The 19,750-nt window shown below is 39.6% G+C and overlaps 1 protein-coding gene across 2 annotated transcripts in view; it reads left to right on the plus strand.

The window, feature by feature from the left end:
• Nucleotides 1-19,750, plus strand: part of LOC139814188 (E3 SUMO-protein ligase ZBED1-like) — a 65,412-nt gene that overhangs the window by 20,684 nt on the left and 24,978 nt on the right. For both annotated transcript variants that reach the window (XM_071780276.1, XM_071780278.1), the window contains exon 5: nucleotides 7,334-7,426. Coding sequence is in view for 1 of the 2 variants with exons in the window: in XM_071780278.1 (XP_071636379.1) it covers nucleotides 7,334-7,426 (93 nt within the window). In the remaining variant the exon portion in view is untranslated. The remainder of the gene's footprint in view (nucleotides 1-7,333; nucleotides 7,427-19,750) is intronic.

Genomic DNA, 19,750 nt, shown 5'->3' on the forward strand with positions numbered 1-19,750 from the left:
ATTATAATCCTAATTCTTCGGAGGTCCCTAAGAGGTCTAGACTTTGTATCTCTGGCATGGACAAGGACGGTTTTGCTAATTTAGTAAACGAATTTGGTGCCCTGGCATATGAAAACTGGTGCGCCCTTATCATTGATTGTGCACTTCGTTCTGGAGCAAAAATTTTCGATTCTTCAGGTACGGTGATTTCTTTGGACACCGGATCGGAATCATGCAGGTCATACCGTGCTAAAAGTGGGAGAAAGTATAATATATTAGCAAACCCTGGTGGGACCAGGAGTGTGAGGAGGCTAGAAGTCTTAGGAGGAGTGCTTTCGTGTCCCTAAGGAAGAACCCTTCTAGGGAAAGTTTAGCCAACTATAGAAAATGTTCAGATAAATGTAGACGGATTGTTCGTAAAAGGAAAAGGGAAAATTTTACATCATTCATTAGTGACCTTGGAAATAATTTTGACCCTAAGTCGTTCTGAAACTCTATTAACGCATTTAAAAACTCTGCTTTATTCTCTGAATACAGCCCTCCATCTGTGAGTCGTATCTCTGGTATCCACAATTTCATCAACGAATTCTCCCCTCCATGGGTTCCGAATTCGTTTGAGGGCATAACACACTTTCCGCATGTCTCCATTTTTGATGAGGATCTTGCTTTTCATGACCTTAAACGATTAATTGACTCTTCTAAGATTAAAAGCTCTCCGGGTCCCGATCTTATCTCTAATTACATTCTAAGCATATTACCCGAATCTGCGTTATACATTTTGACTGATATCTTTAATCGTATATTATCTGATGGTTTGTCCCCGTTTAGTTGGCACTATTTCGATATCGTTCTTGTCCCTAAGCCTAATAATAAAGGTTTCAGGCCTATCTCTCTTTAGCTTCTAACACATTTAAACTTTTTGAAAAATTAATTAAAGAAAGATTTGAGAAATTTATCGAATTAGAAAATATTTTGCCAAACTGCCAGTTTGGGTTTAGAAGGGGCAAATCTTGCGACGATTGTTTGGCCTTTATTAATTTAGAAATCTACAAATCTTTCTCGAAGCAGGCCATGACTGGTGCCCTTTTTTTGGACGTTAAGGCTGCTTATGACAACGTTAACCCTTACATCTTATTTGATATTATTAATAACCTTAGAATCCCCGACGGATATAAGTATTTTTTTCGCAACCTACTCTCCCCTAGACATGTCAGTTTTTATGAATCCGGTAACCTCTACGCTAAGAGGTGCCTGCATCGCGGTATTCCGCAGGGCTCGGCCTTGAGTCCTTTATTATTTAATATCTTCGTGAAGAACATACTATTTCACATTCCATATAATGCAATTGTTTTGCAATATGCTGACGACATTGCTATTCTCTTCTCAGATACTAATTTGGATAGAGTCATTTTGGGCTTAAGGCGCTCTTTCGACCAGCTTGCCTCCTGGCTGGAGGGGATAGATCTTTCCATATCTTTACCCAAGACACAATTTATAATCTTCCACCGTAAGAAACTGATTGTGCCTGACCAGATTGATTTGGGAGTGGGATCTGTTCCTCTAAGCGATTACATTAGATATCTGGGACTGATTATGGATGCCGGACTCAGATGAAGAGACCATATAAAATCATTAAATGGTAGAGTTAAGATTTATTTGAATATTTTGAAATGGCTTTCTGGCAGAGTCCGGGGTATTAGTCCTTCCTTGGCTATGAACTACATTAATGCTACCATCGGGTCTATCCTGGAGTGGGGCTCTATGTGGTTCATAAGTGCAGCACAAACTTATTGTATCTTTCCATTATCGATCGCGCTTTATGCTCTGCTTATAAGGTCGCGTTAAATATACCTAAATCCTCTTCAAACCGCGTTTGTTGGGCATTTAGTGGACAAAAATCGTTTATGAGGAGAGTCATTTCCAAATGCAATAATTTTATTGCCAAGTCTATTCAACTGCGCAATAATAAACTGGTTAACAAAATCTCTAACTTTCATAATATGGTGAATGATCAATACATTGCCCCGAGAAATATTCCTTTTCTAGTCACTAGATGGCCTACGCTGCAACCCTTTAAGAAACATCTTTATAATTGGTATGTTCATCCTCAGTACTCTTACTCATCTAAATTATTCTCAATTTTGCATACTATCGATACAGATACTGGATTGCTGGTTAGAGAGCACGGGAACCCTAACCTTGCTTTTACCAACCTTGTTTCCTTTCACAGAGATCATTCTGCTGAAATCGATATTTTCACGGATGGTTCCAGAAGCAATGAAGGGGTGGGTTGTGCTATTTTTGTCCCCTCCTTGAACATTACTAGATGATTTAAATTGAACCAGTTTACGAGTTCCTACTCAGCTGAGGTTCTGGCCATCTCTAAAACTTTAGATTTGTTATGGGAGTTTTCATGGGACTATGTTAACATTTGTACCGACTCTCTAAGTGTCCTCATGGCCTTGCGGAATTCTAAGGTTTTCAAATTCTGCAAGCTTTGTCCTCTAATGGCTGACATTAATACTAAATTAAACCTTGCTTACGTAAACAATAAGGGTATAAGATTTACATGGTGCCCTTCACATATTGGTATTGTGGGGAATGAGAAGGCGGATAATGCCGCCAGGGTTGCCGCTGTCAGTGGGGTGCCTCTATTGAATAAAATTTCTTACAGGGATGTCTGCTACACTGTTAGATTCGTATCGGTTGATTGATTCAAAATTTCTCGTGAAGATTGATGTCGGTTCGGGTAAGTTTTATATGAATAATTTCTTTACGTCTGGAATTAATGTCTCTACTTTATTGAAGTTTCGTATGGATAAACATTGGCTTGGTGTCTTATCCCGTATTATTGTCGGTTACGCCTATACTAAGGAGACAAAATATAAATTTGGTTTATGTGAAACGCCTGAATATGCGATTGCGGATTCAGTTCTCAAGATATTGACCATTTGTTCTGGTCTTGTGCTTTATATAACAAGGAAAGAAGGGAATTTAGTAACACTTTGTTTAAACTTAATCTTTTTGCGCTTTTCTCAGTTGTTTATTTATTCAATAACCTTAATATAAAAGTAGTAAAAGCAATAATCAATTTCTTGCATGAATGTAAATTTGATTTATAATCTCGATTGTTGTGGAGCCATCTCCTCTTTACCATAGGAGAGTACTGTGTTTCACTGTGAGGTTGCAAGAGGGCGACTCTTTCCCCTGAGAGTCCCCCATCTACTCTTGTTAAGAAAGCGTGGTACCTTGGCTCCTACGGAGCCGGAAATCCATTGGGGACGAAAGAAGAAGAAGAAGAAAAAGAGTCTTTTCCTTGCGCGCCGTTGTTCTTATCTCGCTCACTCCTGTTACTGTCCTACTCGCTCTTATTGACGACTCGCTTGCTCTTATACCTTCTCGCACGCTCACGTAACAGCTGTGTTTTAAGACCGACACGCTTTAGAAATTAATGCAAATTATCACATTTAACATTTTTTATATATACCGGCATACACATGTATACATTTCTCAATTATATTACAATAAACGATTTACGACAACGAATCGAGAATAATTTTATTCAATGCAACTCGGTATAACTGTTACACATTATTATATATACTTATAGTATACTACTGTGACACTTATATATTATACTGTTTATATGTTGCATCCAGTCGTCCACCGGTCATACTTTTTCTAACGCGACGATATATGTACACTCATTTTTTTTTTTTAGCAGGGAGGGAAAAATGCCTGACGCACACCCGCGTCGGCCGTCAGGCGGGGTAGTGTGGGGCTTGCACCCACTAAAAACCCCTCCCCTTCATTCTATACCAAAGGGAATTTTATATATAGATTAGGATTAGGATTATGTCCGAAAGGTTTAGATTGTTTAGAATGACAAATATATGTTTGTATTACATCATATAAAATATATTATAATAAAAGAAATATATAAAAGTTTATGAATGATATAAAAGTTTATAAATAAAATAAAAAATAATTAATATTTCTTCCTCGTCCTCTTCCTCTTCCACCTTGTCCTCTTCCTCTTCCACTTTGTCCTCTTCCTCTCCCACCTCGTCCTCGTCCTCGTCCTCGCCCTCTCCTACTTCTTTGAGAGGCAGCTATTGCCTTGGCAATTATAGTGCCTAATTGTTCGCTCTGAAACATTAATAATAAGAAAAATAATGAAACAGCATGTTCATGATATTCATGATATGAGTATAACAAATATAACTTTATAATTATAACTGCACTGATTGTGAGTTATACACAAAAGAAAATAATTTAACTCAACAAAATGTATATATAAATTTAACATTTGTTCAGCCAAATAATTTCTTTTTTCAGTGCACAGATATAAGTATTTATCTAACTAATGCTCGATTTCTTCACCTCTAAATGAGTTCTCGATAACTATCCAACAGATATCTTTCAGAATTGGTTTTCTTATTGATCGACTATGGGATATAGGAGTGTTGGATAAAGTCATCGAGAGGTGAAGAAATTGGGTATAAAGGACTTAATTTTTTAAATTACAGGTGCTTTCTAGCAACGACACTGTGTAACACAGAGTATTATATTTCATTTTTTAACAACAAACAACACAGATGAAACGATTCAACTGTGTTTCACAGTGTCGTTTCTGTAAAGCACCCATGTAATTAAAATTTTAACACTTACATTTAATTGGAAAACGTCTGCTGCTGGCGTCGGCGTCATCAACGCCGTAGACGCGGTCGTCGTCACTACCGTCGCGTCGGCGCCGTGGTCGTCGTCGTTGCCGTCGACGCCGCGGTCGTCGTCGTTGCCGTCGGCGCCGCGGTCGTCGTCGCTGTCGTCGACGCCGCGGTCGTCGTCGATGCCGTCGGCGCCGTGGTCGTCGTCGTTGCCGTCGGCGCCGTGGTCGTCGTCGTTGCCGTCGACGCCGCGATCGTCGTCGACGCCGCCGTCGTTGTCGACATCGTCGTCTTCTTCGGCGTCTTGGAAATATAACTGAAAAAGAAAAATTATTGAAAATTAATACATATTAATTAGAGCTTATCACTTATTACAGTAATGATGTAATACATAATTATTTACTTACGGCTTCGTAAAATGCGGACCTGCGGAGACGATGTTGACACACGATGCGCGACGTGGCGAACAATATGACGAACTGCGACGTCTAGACTTACTTGTTGATATCGCGAGTCACAATGCGCTGCCGCGACGCTACTCCTCCCTCTTACCCCCTTCTGAGGGAGCCATGCGATTCGCTTAAAAACACTTTCTTTATTGTTTTGAAAAGATTCTCTCTCTTTCGCGATAGACAACAGTGGAGTCTTTCCATTCGAAGCATTTCCCAGAGCTGGTACTATTTGCTGCGATCAGTATATTTTATTCGTACACTAGTCGAAATATTAAACTGATTTTTCATTATCTAAGACGCTGTCTCGAGTGAATTCAGTTGACATTAATTGTTCACACAACAATTAATAGATTATCGGCTAGGTTACGATAATTTTGTGCATATTTTGTGCGCAACAAATTAAGTTTATTTTTATTTTTTAATATTTTATTTTTTGAAGCGTATGTATTAATATTTTGTTTCTTTTTCGCTTCATTTTACTTTTTATTTTTTTATTTTTCTGCATCTTAAAACGTGTATTATAGTAATTTTAATACAGAAAAATACAGAATAAGTTATTTCTTATTAAAGACTCTTTTACGAGTACGAGCATAAATTAATTAATTGCAAAATGAGTGATCAGTATTTAGAAAGTGTATATGAAAAATGTGCGTTTAAAAATTGTCGCAATGGTGTTTTTTCCACGGGGTCGCATTTATTTCGATTTCCATCAAGTACAGATGCAAGACACAAATTATGGATACGTAATAGTGGTAAGTTTTTTACATATATATTTTTACATTTTCTTGTATTAGACGTATCGCGCAAATGTTCGCGAAATCGCTGACTTTTCCAACGATGGAAGCGGGATGAGAAGGACGCGCGTGGAAGGTGTTAACTAATTATTTCTTTTGTTTTTTGTGTAACTCAGACCACAGTCTGAGCCGTCTTTAATGCGTCAAAAATATACAATCTGACCTGAGAAACGATGAGCGGTGTATAACTGAGAAGTCTTTTTGAGTCCGTGTACGCGAGAGGCGATTATATCAATCGCCGTCCTCTTGATGAATCGCCCGTGAGCCGGTGAGACACGTGGTGGTCGGCACTCGCGCACGTGTGAGCTTGATCGGTCGTGTTGAGGCACCAGAGCTGATGAGTAGTCTCTTTCACACTTTAGAATGTAATCTAGGAAGCGTGGTAACTGCGATATGCACTTCTAAGCGGAGTCACAGCGAGACGTGAAGAGCACACGTTATACGTCTCGTCACTGAGCGGCCATATTGTACTCTGTCTATCGCGAGGACGACGTTGGCGATGAGCGCGCCAGAGCTTGCGCAAGCTGCCGCGTCGATCCGGCCTGTCGATATCCGATCGATGCTGCCATCTGATCGGACGGCGCAACGTAAACGGAATCTCGAACACGTACATGCATGCATAAATAATATACGTAATACATACATACGTACGTACATACATATACATACATACATATATATATATATATATATATATATATATATATATATATATATATACAGTCATGGAAAAAATTATTAGGCATTCTAATTTTTATCGAAATGTTATGAGTTACGCTATCGAAATTTTACTCAATTTTAAATTAGCGTAACTCATAACATTTCGATAAAAATTAGAATGCCTAATAATTTTTTCCATGACTGTATATGTGTATATGTACATATGTTTATATATTTTTTATTGATATATTTGAAAAATAAATCAACATATCCATTGTGTGACAATGGCTGTATCACTGCTTTTAAGAAAAGGTTAATTATTTAATTATATAATTATTTAATGCAGTTACTATTGGCAGAGAGAAGAATTCTCTCTGCTACTGGTCACAACCATCTTATATGTCTGACGTATCTTTATGGCGTATCACTGCAAGTAGTATAGTTCAGTTACTGTGCGTCATGCCGCAATGGCATTAATAACTTACTTTTAATTTTATTTGCTGTCGTTTATAATTAACTTAATATGTTTCGGTATTTTCAAAAAACGAATATAATACATTGCATTTGCAAGTAAAAATAAGAAAAGTTAGCGTTGAAAAAATGTTATAAATGTAGAAACATACATAAAGTTGCGGTAGTGAAAAATCTTTAAAATGCTAATACTAACTGCTAGTTTACATCGTTTCTAATACCGCGGAACATTGTGCTGAAGAATTAAATATCCCAAAAGATTTCTTAAGAGAAAATTTACTAGTAATATTTTGCATTTATTTTATTTCAGGAAATACTCGTTTGGAAAAGTGGTCTGCCAGTTCTATCCGTCGTGCCGGTTTGTGTGCAGATCACTTCAGTAAAAATTCTTTCAAGGGAGAAGGTAAGAAAAAATTAAAACGCGGCGCAGTTCCTCTTTCTTTCAGGGATATAACTTTACCTGAAGAAAGCAATGATGGAGACAATGATATGACAATGATGGATACAAATATGATGGAGAGCATGCCTATACCAGTAAAAATGACTGAAAATGAAAATATATTAAATGAGACAAAAACAAGAGAAAATAATGAAAACGCTACAAGGCCAACAACATCAGCAAATGTTGAAAAAGATAAAAATAAAATAACGAAGGATTTAGTTCAACGGCCACCATTGCGAACCTACCAGACACCGAAACTATATTTTAATATATCAGAAGAAGAAGATAATATGGAATGGTACGAAAAAGTTTCGGCGCACACAAAGATCATAGAAAAGGAAATTACAGAAAAGGAAAAAAAAGATAAGGACAGTAATGCACAAATAATAATTAAATCTTTAACAAATGAAAATATGCGTCTACGCCAGACAATAAAAACGTTAAAATTACGTTTACAAAGATGCAATCGACGAATGCCCGTAAAACGTACAAATAAGAAAATAAGCCAAAATAAAATCATACAAGAAGTGATGGCAAAGAAAAAATTGCATCCCGTTGCGAAAACAATGATAAATTTGCAGTTACATACGCCAAACGCGCCATATACAGAAGAAGAAAAAAATATTTCAAAGCAACTGTATTATTATTCAGCTTCTGCATGGTTTACGAAAGGCAGGCTGCAATTTTCCTGCGGAAAGAACTATTCAAAGATGGAACGAAGAATATAATATGATACCAGGATTTTGCGATTTTATATTTCGTAAATTGGAGGAGAAAATTTCCAAGATGCCTATAGAAGAAAGAGCATGTGCTTTGAAGTGGGATGAAATGTCCATAAAATCGTTTCAAGAATATTCACCCTATTTAGATCAAGTATAAAAGGACTTAAAGACCTAGGGCCTTTAGGAAGAACACATGAGGATGCAAAACACGTATTCGTATTTTGTTTGGACAGCGTAAACGCACGTCATCCATGGCGTCAACTATTAGCATATTTTCTTCCTGGTACAGGTATGAAAGCCGAAGAAATAATATCATTATTAAAAGAATGTTTAGATAAACTGATTAAAACGGGTGCTGATGTGCAACTCGTTACATGCGATCAAGGTTCAAGTAATCAGAGTGCATATGTAAAACTTGGCGTAAACTCGGATAAACCATATTTTATTCATAATGGAAAAAAATATTACGCACTGTTTGATTTTCCACATTTAGTAAAAAGATTGGCGAGCTATCTGAGGAAACACAAGTATTTGTATCGCGATGGAAAAGTAATCGCATCATTCGACGATTTCGAAATTACATGGACCATTGATAATGCCAATAAAGGAGGTTCCAATTTATTGTCTCATATCACAAAAGCACATATTCGCCCCAATGCTTTTGAAACAATGAATGTGAAAAGAGCCTTTCAATTATTCAGTCATACGTTTGCATCCGCAATAAAAACTGCTGGTAATGCTAAAGTATTACGGACAGATACGTGGGATGCAACGGCTGATTTTACAGAAAATCTGAATAAAGTAATAGATGCTTGCAATTCTTACAGTCTAAAAGTTACACATGGCGGAAAACGACCATTGTCTCCCAAAAATCCTGACGTTGAATTGTTATTAACAGATTTTCTGAAATATTGCTCAACATGGTCTACATCGCGGGACAAAGTATCGAAAATTCCTTGTTTAAAAGGCTTTATTATAACTGTACAAGCTATACTTGAAGTATATAAAGAACTCACAAGGCGATATGAAAATTTTGAACTTGCAACAGGATTATGTAACCAAGACTCGGTTGAACATTTATTCTCTAAATTAAGACAACGCGGAGGATTTAATCCCAACCCCACAGCAAGAATGATCCGACTTTCTCTGAGACATATAATATCTACGCGATATATTCCAACAACTGATAAAGGCAATGTTCAATGCCTTGAAGCTGAGTCTCTTATTAACTCACCGAGTCATCTTGTTAAAAGGTTAGAAAATTCATTGAATGCAAATCATGCTGTCATACAATGTGACGATAGTTCTGAAGATGAAACATTTATGGAAGATTTGCAACTTCTTGCAGAATACGATAATGTGGAAAATGCAGAAAACGTTGAAACACTAAATATATATGATCAAAATGCTGTTGCATTTTTTGCTGGATATATAGCGAGACGAAGCGTAGGAAAAACGAAATGCGATAATTGTCGTCATTGCATGATGAAAACGCCAATGGAAAATGCAACGGAAAATGAGATGTACATAGAATTTCAAAAATATCCAAATGCAGACGAAGATGCTCCTGCAGTAACGAAATTGATACGACCGACAGATCTTTTTACAAAAGTGGTCCAAACGCAATTAATGACATTCAATCGTATATGGCTACATTATTGGCCATCAAAGCAAGTTCTAGAAAAGATAACGAATGAATGTATAAATGCAACAAATGAAAAACACTGTGAATGGCTAGACAAAAATAATGCGTGCTACAATCATCGACTGCAAGCGTTGCGATTTATGACGAAGGTAAAATTGTACTCTCGCACGAGATATAACAATCGTGCTATAAAAACAAGCAATACCCGCAGAAAAATGAGTAATTTATTAAACAAATAAGAAATAATTACAAGATTGTAGCAAGATAGAATAAAAAAAACTGCAATACATAAGCGTAAAAAAGTAAGCAATAAAATAACATAGAACGCAGAATCATTTTAAAATATAATGTAAATAATGCTTTTTACATATTAATTTTGTACAAAATATGAAATACAATACTTTTTTAAGTCTATTATTGTTTTATTGCATCTTATCGTTCCGTCATTATGGACAGAAATACTTTCTACATTGTATCATGACATTGCATCCATTATGTCTCAATAGAGGCATATATGTTTGCAAGTTATGTTACTTTGCAATGAGTATGAATTTCCAGTAATGAGAAAAATAAGCATAAATTTTTCAATTTCATGTAGAAGACCGCAATCACAATTGAAATAATTGCATAAATCGTAGACTAGCAGGTCTTGTCACGGAATATATAAAAAGTTGTAATATGTGATAATGCTACGAAATTGGAAAATCATGCATTTTCTTGTTATCAATGATGCGTAATAAGATGCAAATTATAATAAAGATTTAAAAAAGTACATTTAGATTTATTACATGCTGCTATTAACATAAGCATATTAAGTGTTGCGCACTGTTCGCGAAATCGCTGATTAATCCCGGCGATGGAAGCGGGATGAGAAATACGCGCGTGGAAGGTGTTAACTAAATATTCACTTTATTTTTGTGTAACTCAGACCACAGTCTGAGCCGTCTTTAATGCGTCTTTAATGCGTCAAAATTGATACAATCTGACCTGAGAATGATGAGTGGTGAACAAAATGAGGTGTATATATAGTCTGAGTAAATGAGCGGCAATTATATTAATTGCCGTCCTCTTCGATGAATCGCCCGTGAGCCGGTGAGACACGTGGCGGTCGGCACTCGCGCACATGTGAGCCTGAGTCGTCGTGTTGATGTACCCGAGTAGAGCTGGATGAGCGGTCGCTTTACATGTTAATGCAGTATCTCGGCAGCTGTTGTAATCACTGCGGTGGGCACTTCAATGTGTAGTCACAATCGAAAATGCACAGAGCACACGTCGTGCGTCTGATCACTGCGCGGCCATTTGTACGACTCTGAATATCGCGAGGAAGACGTTGGCGATGAGCGCGCCCGTGCGTGCGCCAGCTGTCGCGGTGATCGGGCGTCGATACCCGATCGATGCTGCCATCTGATCGGACGGCGCAACGGCGTTAACGGAATCTCGAACATTCCGCCCGCCATCAGCAACCTTGTTGATGATTCCTTACTCTTGATCCTTTATTCTGAGATTGGCCGAGTGAGTTTCGTGGTGGCCGTCTAAAGGGTAACCACCCTAGTGAGCCCATCCTTGCCGGGGTGCATGTCCGTTACTCTGGCAAGTGGCCACTTACACGGTGGAGAGCGTTCGTCGGTGAGCAGCACGATGGAACCCACCTTGCCCGGGAAAAAATATTCATATCTGACAGTATATATTTATATATGAACATGTAAAACTTATATATGTTCATATATGTTCATATATAAATAAGATATGAACAGATATAAGTTTTACATGTCCATATATAGAGCATATATAATCATATATGGTTATCTATTGCCATATATGATCAGATCGTATATTATACATGACACAAGATCTGATCATATAAGTTCATATATGGTCAGACATATTATTATGTGTAGCAGATATGACACTATACATAATCGTATCTGGCCTTACATGATCGTATATAAAGAATGTTTGGCCATGTATTATCAGATATAATTATATATGGTCATACATAGCTATATCGGCACTGTACATGATCATATATGACAAGACGCGATGTATATATGACCAGACTGGGATATAATGATATAAAATGTCCGGGAAAAATATTCATATCTGACAGTATATGAACATATATAAATGAGATATGAACAGATATAAGTTTTACATGCCCATGTATAGAGCATATATAATCATATATGGTTATCTATCGCCATATATAATTCTGATCACCATATATGATTATATATGCTCTATACATGGGCATGTAAAACTTATATCTGTTCATATCTCATTTATATATGTTCATATACTGTCAGATATGAATATTTTCCCGGACATTTTATATCATCCCGGGAAAAAATATTCATATTTGACATTTATAAACATATATAAATGAGATATAAACAGATATAAGTTTTACATGCCCATATATAGAGCGTTATATATATATATATATATATATATATATATATGTGTGTGTTTTAAGTCCGACAAAGTCCATATTGGCACGCAGTTTAAAAAACTGAAAAATGTATTTAATAATAATTGATATTGTGAAATATTATTAAGCACCCAGATCCACTTCGACCAAAAACGGCATCTCATTGCTTGTGTTATTTTAAATTTTTCTTTTTTTCTAATTTTGCATAAGACACTTAATCTTTTTTAATTGACATATTAATTTTTATCAAATATTTTTATAAACAATGAAATTTTACTTTCGTGAAAAATACTGTTATATAATATATATTATAGTTCTTATAAATAAATATATTAATCGTATTATTTTGCAAACATAATATCTTATAATTTAAACTGAAAATCATATATAATCATATATGAACTTATATAGTCATATAAGATTATATATGATCAGATCAGATATTGCATCTCATAGTATCCGATAGATGGCATTCGATGGGATCTGTTTCTCGTATTTAAAATTTGACCAACAGTGTTATAAGAATGGTATCAAAAGACACGACACTGTCTCGCGCTATGAAGCGGCACAATTTTTGTATCAGTTGTATCGTGGAGTCCACTTTTATAATAAAGTGGCACACTTAAAAAATAACTTTTAAAAATATATAACAATGTTCTGAAATTTACTTAAATATATATGTCCAGATTGAACTGTGTGTCAGTTCGTATCTGATCATACCTGATCATATCTGATCAGATATTAACATATACAATAATACCAGATCATATATCCTCAGATCTGGCCAATTTCCATATCTGACCATATATGGCCAATCATATATGATTATATATGATCATATATGAATATTTTTTCCCGAGTGATGCTGTTGTTAGGATGATGCCATTTGGATATCGCCTGCTGGCGTTGCAGATAATGAGCCGACCCTTGTGCCCAAACATGTTGAACATGCTGCTGGATGAGCTGCCACCGAGATAGTCGTGAGGTTGCTAGGTCAATCAGAGATGGCTCAAGCATGGTAATGATTGGACCTCCAATGAGGAAACTTGGTGTGAGCGCTGAGACGTCTTCAGGGTCGTCACTCAGCGGTTCTAAGTGCCGCGAGTTGAGAATGTCCTTGACGTTGTGAGTTCTTCCGTCGTGAGTAGAGTCTCCCCGATAGTCCGTCTCAGATGAAACTTCAGACTTTACTACCGCCTCCCACTTGCCCCCCATGTGTAGAGCGCCTGGTGGGTTGAACTCCCATCCTGTGTCATTAAGTTGTAAAACTTTAGCAATCCGTGATGTTCTTGAGAGCCCTGGATGAACATTTTCTTGAGCGCGGCGTCTGCTCCAATGAATGTTGTCCCGCAGTCCGAATACATGGTCTGAGCAATTCCCCTTCTAGCTGAGAATCTTCGGAAGGCTGCTATGAATCCTTCTGATGGGTAGTACGTCACTGACTACTTCGAGGTGAATTGCGGAGGTGGAGAAGCAGACGAACACAGATCCCTTCCTTGTATATTTTCACACCTCGTCCCTTCCATGTCTTGATAGTGAGCGGTCCGGCATAGTCGACTTCTTTATGAGCAAACGGACGTGACGGCGTAACCCGAGAGAGAGGTAGTTGGCCCATCAATTGATGAGCACGGATCCCCCTTTGCCGAGCACACACGACACACCGTGAGATATGAGACTTCACCGGAGCCCGTCCGCCGATGATCCATTATTGTTGTTTGACATGAGCCAATGTCAGCTGTGTTCTTCCATTCAGGGTGCGCAAATGGGCGTGGGCGATAATTGAGGTTGAGAACCGTGAGTGGCGAGGTAAAATCGCCTGATGTTTGTTGTCTTGATCCAATGTTGGTTGATTGAGACGGCCGCCAACTCGGATGATTCCTTGAGCGTCTATGTACGCAGTCAATCGACTGAATGCGTGAGCAGTTGGTAGTCTCGAGTTGGCCGTGAGTATTTTGATCTCGTACGTGAAGTATGCCGCTTGAGTACCCTTGATCCAGAAAAATCTGGCCTTCTCCAAAGCAGAGTGCGAGTCCAACGACCCGTCCCAGAACCCTCTCAAGAGAGCGATAAACCTGAAACAGAGAGCTGTTATTTTCAATAATTTATTGAAGGTTGAGTACTTGAATATGAGATCCCAATGATAGTTCGGCTGAGATGCAGCTGCATATAGAGCAATGCCAGGACGAGCCTCATGACCGTTCAGTTCGTCAGGAAGCGCGGGTTGAGATGGCCATGCTTCAGGTGTGAGAATCCACGGTGGTCCCGTCCACCATAATGAGTGGCTTTGAAGTTGAGCAGTAGTTAATCCTCGTGATGCGCAGTCGGCTGGGTTGGACGTACCTGGTACGTATTTCCAATGTGCGTTCGCAGTGAGCTCTTGAATTTGAGAAACTCGATTTCTCACGAAATCCTTCCAGCGCGATGCATGAGATTTGATCCACGTGAGTGTCACAACAGAGTCCGTCCACAGGTGAGTTGCTGTGACGTTCAACTTCAAGGTGGCTTGAACGTATTGCATGAGTCTTGAGAGCAGCAATGCTGCGGTGAGTTCAAGTTTCGGGATGGTGAGCTGTTTGAGCGGTGCTACCTTCGTTTTGGAGCACACCAATGAAATCGTGGCGCCATTAGAGCCGTGGACGGTGATAAATACGACTGCAGCCATTGCCAGTTGAGAAGTATCAGAAAAGCCGTGAAATTCCACTGACGAGGTACTCCATGTGATTTGAGAGGTGCTACCTTGGTTGTACCACCGAGGTATTGAGAGCTTGATCAAGCTTGTGAGTTCTTTTCTGATAATGAGCCACCGTGATGAGAGCTGGGATGGCAGTGGTTCATCCCATTGGAGCTTCATGTAGCCAAAGCTCCTGCAAGAGCATCTTCGCCTTGATCACCACTGGTGATACAAAGCCCAATGGATCGAGTATCTGAGCCACTTCAGACCAAGCGAGGCGTTTGGTGAGATGATCGGTGTGCGACGAGATCCTTGTTGAGAATGTGAATGAATCTTCTTGAGGAAGCCATCATCGTAATCCGAGTCTTTTGGTTACGCAATCGTCAATGTAGTTTGTGAGCCCTGGTCCTTTTCTGCTTGAACCGCAGTGAGTACATCTTGATGAGTCGCGTGCCACCTTGCTAATGGGAAGCCGCCCGCCATGCACAAGTCCGTTGAGCAGTATTGACTACCTGCTGAACGGTGTCGTCGCCTCCAGAATTGTCATCAACATATCGACCGTTGTTAGATGATATGGCACTTCATTGAGTTCATCTATCCAGTGAGTCCGTTGTAACTTTCAGTCATCTTCATGCACGTTGATCTGACTATACCCTTTGGTCAGTGATGTCAGTGGCAACTAAGTGCCGAACTTGTCGAATCCAGAGCAAGACATCGGTGATGTCGAAATGCAGCTTGGCTCCTGTGTGCATGAGATCATTAAGTGAGCGGCTGGATGTAGATGCACTCGAGCCATTAAATACCACACGTAATGTTGTGGTTGCACTGTCTGGTTTGAGCACTCCATGATGTGGCAAGTAATCTTGTATGTGCTGACTGGAAACGGGTGAAGCTTCATATGATTGAGCTCTCGATAGAGTATCATAAACTGATGATACAGACGTCGACAATTGTCATCTCGTGAGAGTCTTCTTTGTAAACCTTTCAAATATCGATGCGCAGTGAGATACGAATCGCCAAGAGTATCAAGTGATGATTTCCGTGTAAGTCGAACTGTGTATCGATCTGTTGAATCCCGTGAAACAGTACTCTTGAAATGTTCTTCACATCTTTGCTCGTCAGGAGTAAGATCAAGATTGTTGCTCGCAGGCTCTTCTTCTTGTATCCAGATTTCGCCAGCAAGTTGTCAAGAGCATCTTCTCCCTCCCGAACGGAGGCATGGTGGCAATTGCCGAAGATGATGTATTAACAGGTCCGAGAACGAGCTATCCAAAGAGAGCTGCGCAATTGGCATCAATGTATCTCGTTTGATGATGTTGGGCTTGATGATCTGCCCATATGAGTCAGCTCCAATGATGATATCCACTGGCCGTGGTGTTAGGAAATCTGGATCAGCCAAGGTCAGCTTGGTGAGATGCGGCCATTCCTGTGGTGCAGCGTTGAAGGATGGCAGGATGTTTGTTAACGTCTGCAGAATGTGAGCTTGAATAATGACGTCTGTTCTTGAATGAAGTGAGTGGAGCGTAAGCATTCAACTCCTCGAGTTTGCGTCGCCTTCTTCGCCACCAATTCCCGTGATGAGAATGATGGAATGATGACGAGTGATGTTGAGTTGGCGAACGAGAGATTCTGAAACAAAGGTAAGTTCTGAACCTGAAACAATGAGAGGCCATACGCATTGAGCATGAACAGATGAGCTGATCTGAACCAGGGCCGTAGCTAGTAATGTTGAGTGTAATGAGCGGGCCAAAGACGAGTGAGCGACGATTGCACCATCTTATTATTGAGCTGACGCAGCTGAGCTGATGATCGGCTTCGCTGATGAGTTCGACTGATGAGCCTCATGCAGCATCGTGTCGGTTGGTGCACTTCTTGCACCCCCGTGAGCCTTTACATGAGCGGCCGTTGTGGCGGCCGAGGCATTTGAACCAAAGCCTCCGTGGTATGACTAATTTTTGTCGATCGCCTATTGAAAGATCCCTAAATTACGTGCACATCACAATGAAGTGAGTGCCGTTGCAACAATCGCACGGGTAAATTAGATGCTGCCGTGCGGGCCGGTTGAGCTGCCACATGCTGAGCTGTCAACGTGCGCTTTGCTGTTGAATGAGCGCCGACGGCTGTGAAGCTTCAAGATATGCATGCTCCTTGAGAAACGCCTTGTTCGCCTCTTCGAGATGCATTGAGATGTAGAAAATCTTCTCTAATGACGTGTCCTTTGCACAAGACGGTGGCGTCTCGCCAGTATTCCGCACCGTCGCCAGTCGGTTCATTTAGGATGAGCTCCGTGGACAAGCGCACGGGTGAGGCTTGGCGTTCCGATGTGCGAGCCGGTGGTACCTCGAGCAGCGGCGTCGTGATCTCCGTACCGCCCGTACCCGCCTTTGCGGGTTCCGTCATGTTGAGCCGTCCCTGAGCTGCGCACGATGAAATACCTGAGAAATGTCGAGACACGTGTAAGAAATGCTGCACGAACCGAGAACGTTCGAGAGACGCGTGAGAAAAACACTATGCGAATCGAGAGTCTACAATGTCATGTATTGAGCACGTGAAAATGTCTATTTACACTCGCGGGGTCGCGTGAACATGTTTTCGTAACACTCGCGAGCGCGCGTGAGAATGTCTGTCCTTCACTCGCGGAAGCGCGCGATAATGTCCACGTGGCATGTCGTGGAAAGCATGCCCTGTTCACATGATCTGTGTCCGAGCTACACTTTAAGTTCCACGCATCCGGCTCGAAGGACCAAATGTTCGCGAAATCGCTGATTAATCCCGGCGATGGAAGCGGGATGAGAAGGACGCGCGTGGAAGGTGTTAACTAAATATTTACTTTATTTTTGTGTAACTCAGACCACAGTCTGAGCCGTCTTTAATGCGTCAAAATTGATACAATCTGACCTGAGAATGATGAGTGGTGAACAAAATGAGGTGTATATATAGTCTGAGTAAATGAGCAGCAATTATATTAATTGCCGTCCTCTTCGATGAATCGCCCGTGAGCCGGTGAGACACGTGGCGGTCGGCACTCGCGCACATGTGAGCCTGAGTCGTCGTGTTGATGTACCCGAGTAGAGCTGGATGAGCGGTCGCTTTACATGTTAATGCAGTATCTCGGCAGCTGTTGTAATCACTGCGGTGGGCACTTCAATGTGTAGTCACAATCGAAAATGCACAGAGCACACGTCGTGCGTCTGATCACTGCGCGGCCATTTGTACGACTCTGAATATCGCGAGGAAGACGTTGGCGATGAGCGCGCCCGTGCGTGCGCCAGCTGTCGCGGTGATCGGGCGTCGATACCCGATCGATGCTGCCATCTGATCGGACGGCGCAACGTTAACGGAATCTCGAACACGCACGTTATTCTACAACTATAATAACTAAACTATTAAAAGTATTACTACTAAAAATACTACTAAAACTAAAAAGTAACGTTTACACGTACTATATATCAATGATTTTCATAAATCATTCGCAATAACAAACGTCGTAAAATATAAATATGAGAAAAAAAGACGTCAAAAATACAACTGATATTTTTATTAAAGGAAATCTACATTTATGTATATTTCCCCGTGATGAAACCTGTTAGTCGACGATTTATGCAATTATTTCAACTGTGATTGTGGTCTTTACGTCATGCTCATTAACAGCAACACAAAAAGTATTGAAATAAAACTTCTAACTTTAAATCTTTTTTCTGCGTTTTTTGATAAATTTTTTTAAAAATGCGTTCTATGTTTAAATTGCACATCAGCTAAATATAAATAGTTTATATATCATATAGCCTTAAAAAATTAGTTATTTTCAAATAATATACATACACATATATATTTTTTTCAAAGATATTAATGTATTAACTATTTATATTAGAAATCTTAATATTGTTGAATGAAGGGGAAGGGTTTTTAGTGGGTGCAAGCCCCACACTATTCCGCCGGACGGCCGACGCGGGTGTGCGTCAGGCATTTTCCCTTCCCTGCTTAAAAAAAAAAAAAAAATATTGCGTGTACATATATTGTCGCGTTAGAAAAAGTATGACCGGTGGACGACTGGATGCAACATATAAACAGTATAATATATAAGTGTCACATACTACGTTTACGCGAGCGTTACTTCTGTAGTAACTTACGATAATTCCTTCGCGTAAACGGGATTTTGTAGTAACTTACGATAATTTATTCCGCGTAAACGAAAGATATATCGTAAGTTACTACAGAAATAACGCTCGCGTAAACGTAGTAACAGTAGTATACTATAAGTATATATAATAATGAGTAACAGTTATAGCGAGTTGCATTGAATAAAATTATTCTCGATTTGTTGTCGTAAATCGTTTATTGTAATATAATTGAGAAATGTATACATGTGTATGCCGGTATATATAAAAAATGTTAAATGTGATAATTTGCATTAATTTTTAAAGCGTGTTGGTCTTAAAACACAGCTGTTACGTGAGCGAGCGAGAAGGTATAAGAGCAAGCGAGTCGTCAATAAGAGCGAGTAGGACAGTAACAGGAGTGAGCGAGATAAGAACAACGGCGCACAAGAAAAAGACTCGATGCTCGATCCTCGATCAGATCCCCACCTCCGAGCCTTCTGCATGTGTTATTCTCATCTCGCTCACTCCAATTACTGTCTCGCTCGCTCTTATTGTCATCTCGCTCACTCTTATACCTTCTCGCTCGCTCACATAACGAAAAATCAATAACTTTGCGTTACCGACATTAGCACGGAACGCAACCTAAATCGTGCACGTATGCGTTACCCCGTGGCCCAAACGCGGACGTTGGCTACGTAGTTCATGTGCACGTTTTACGT

Source organism: Temnothorax longispinosus, chromosome 6 (genome assembly GCF_030848805.1).
Source record: "Temnothorax longispinosus isolate EJ_2023e chromosome 6, Tlon_JGU_v1, whole genome shotgun sequence".
Lineage (NCBI taxonomy): Eukaryota > Metazoa > Arthropoda > Insecta > Hymenoptera > Formicidae > Temnothorax > Temnothorax longispinosus.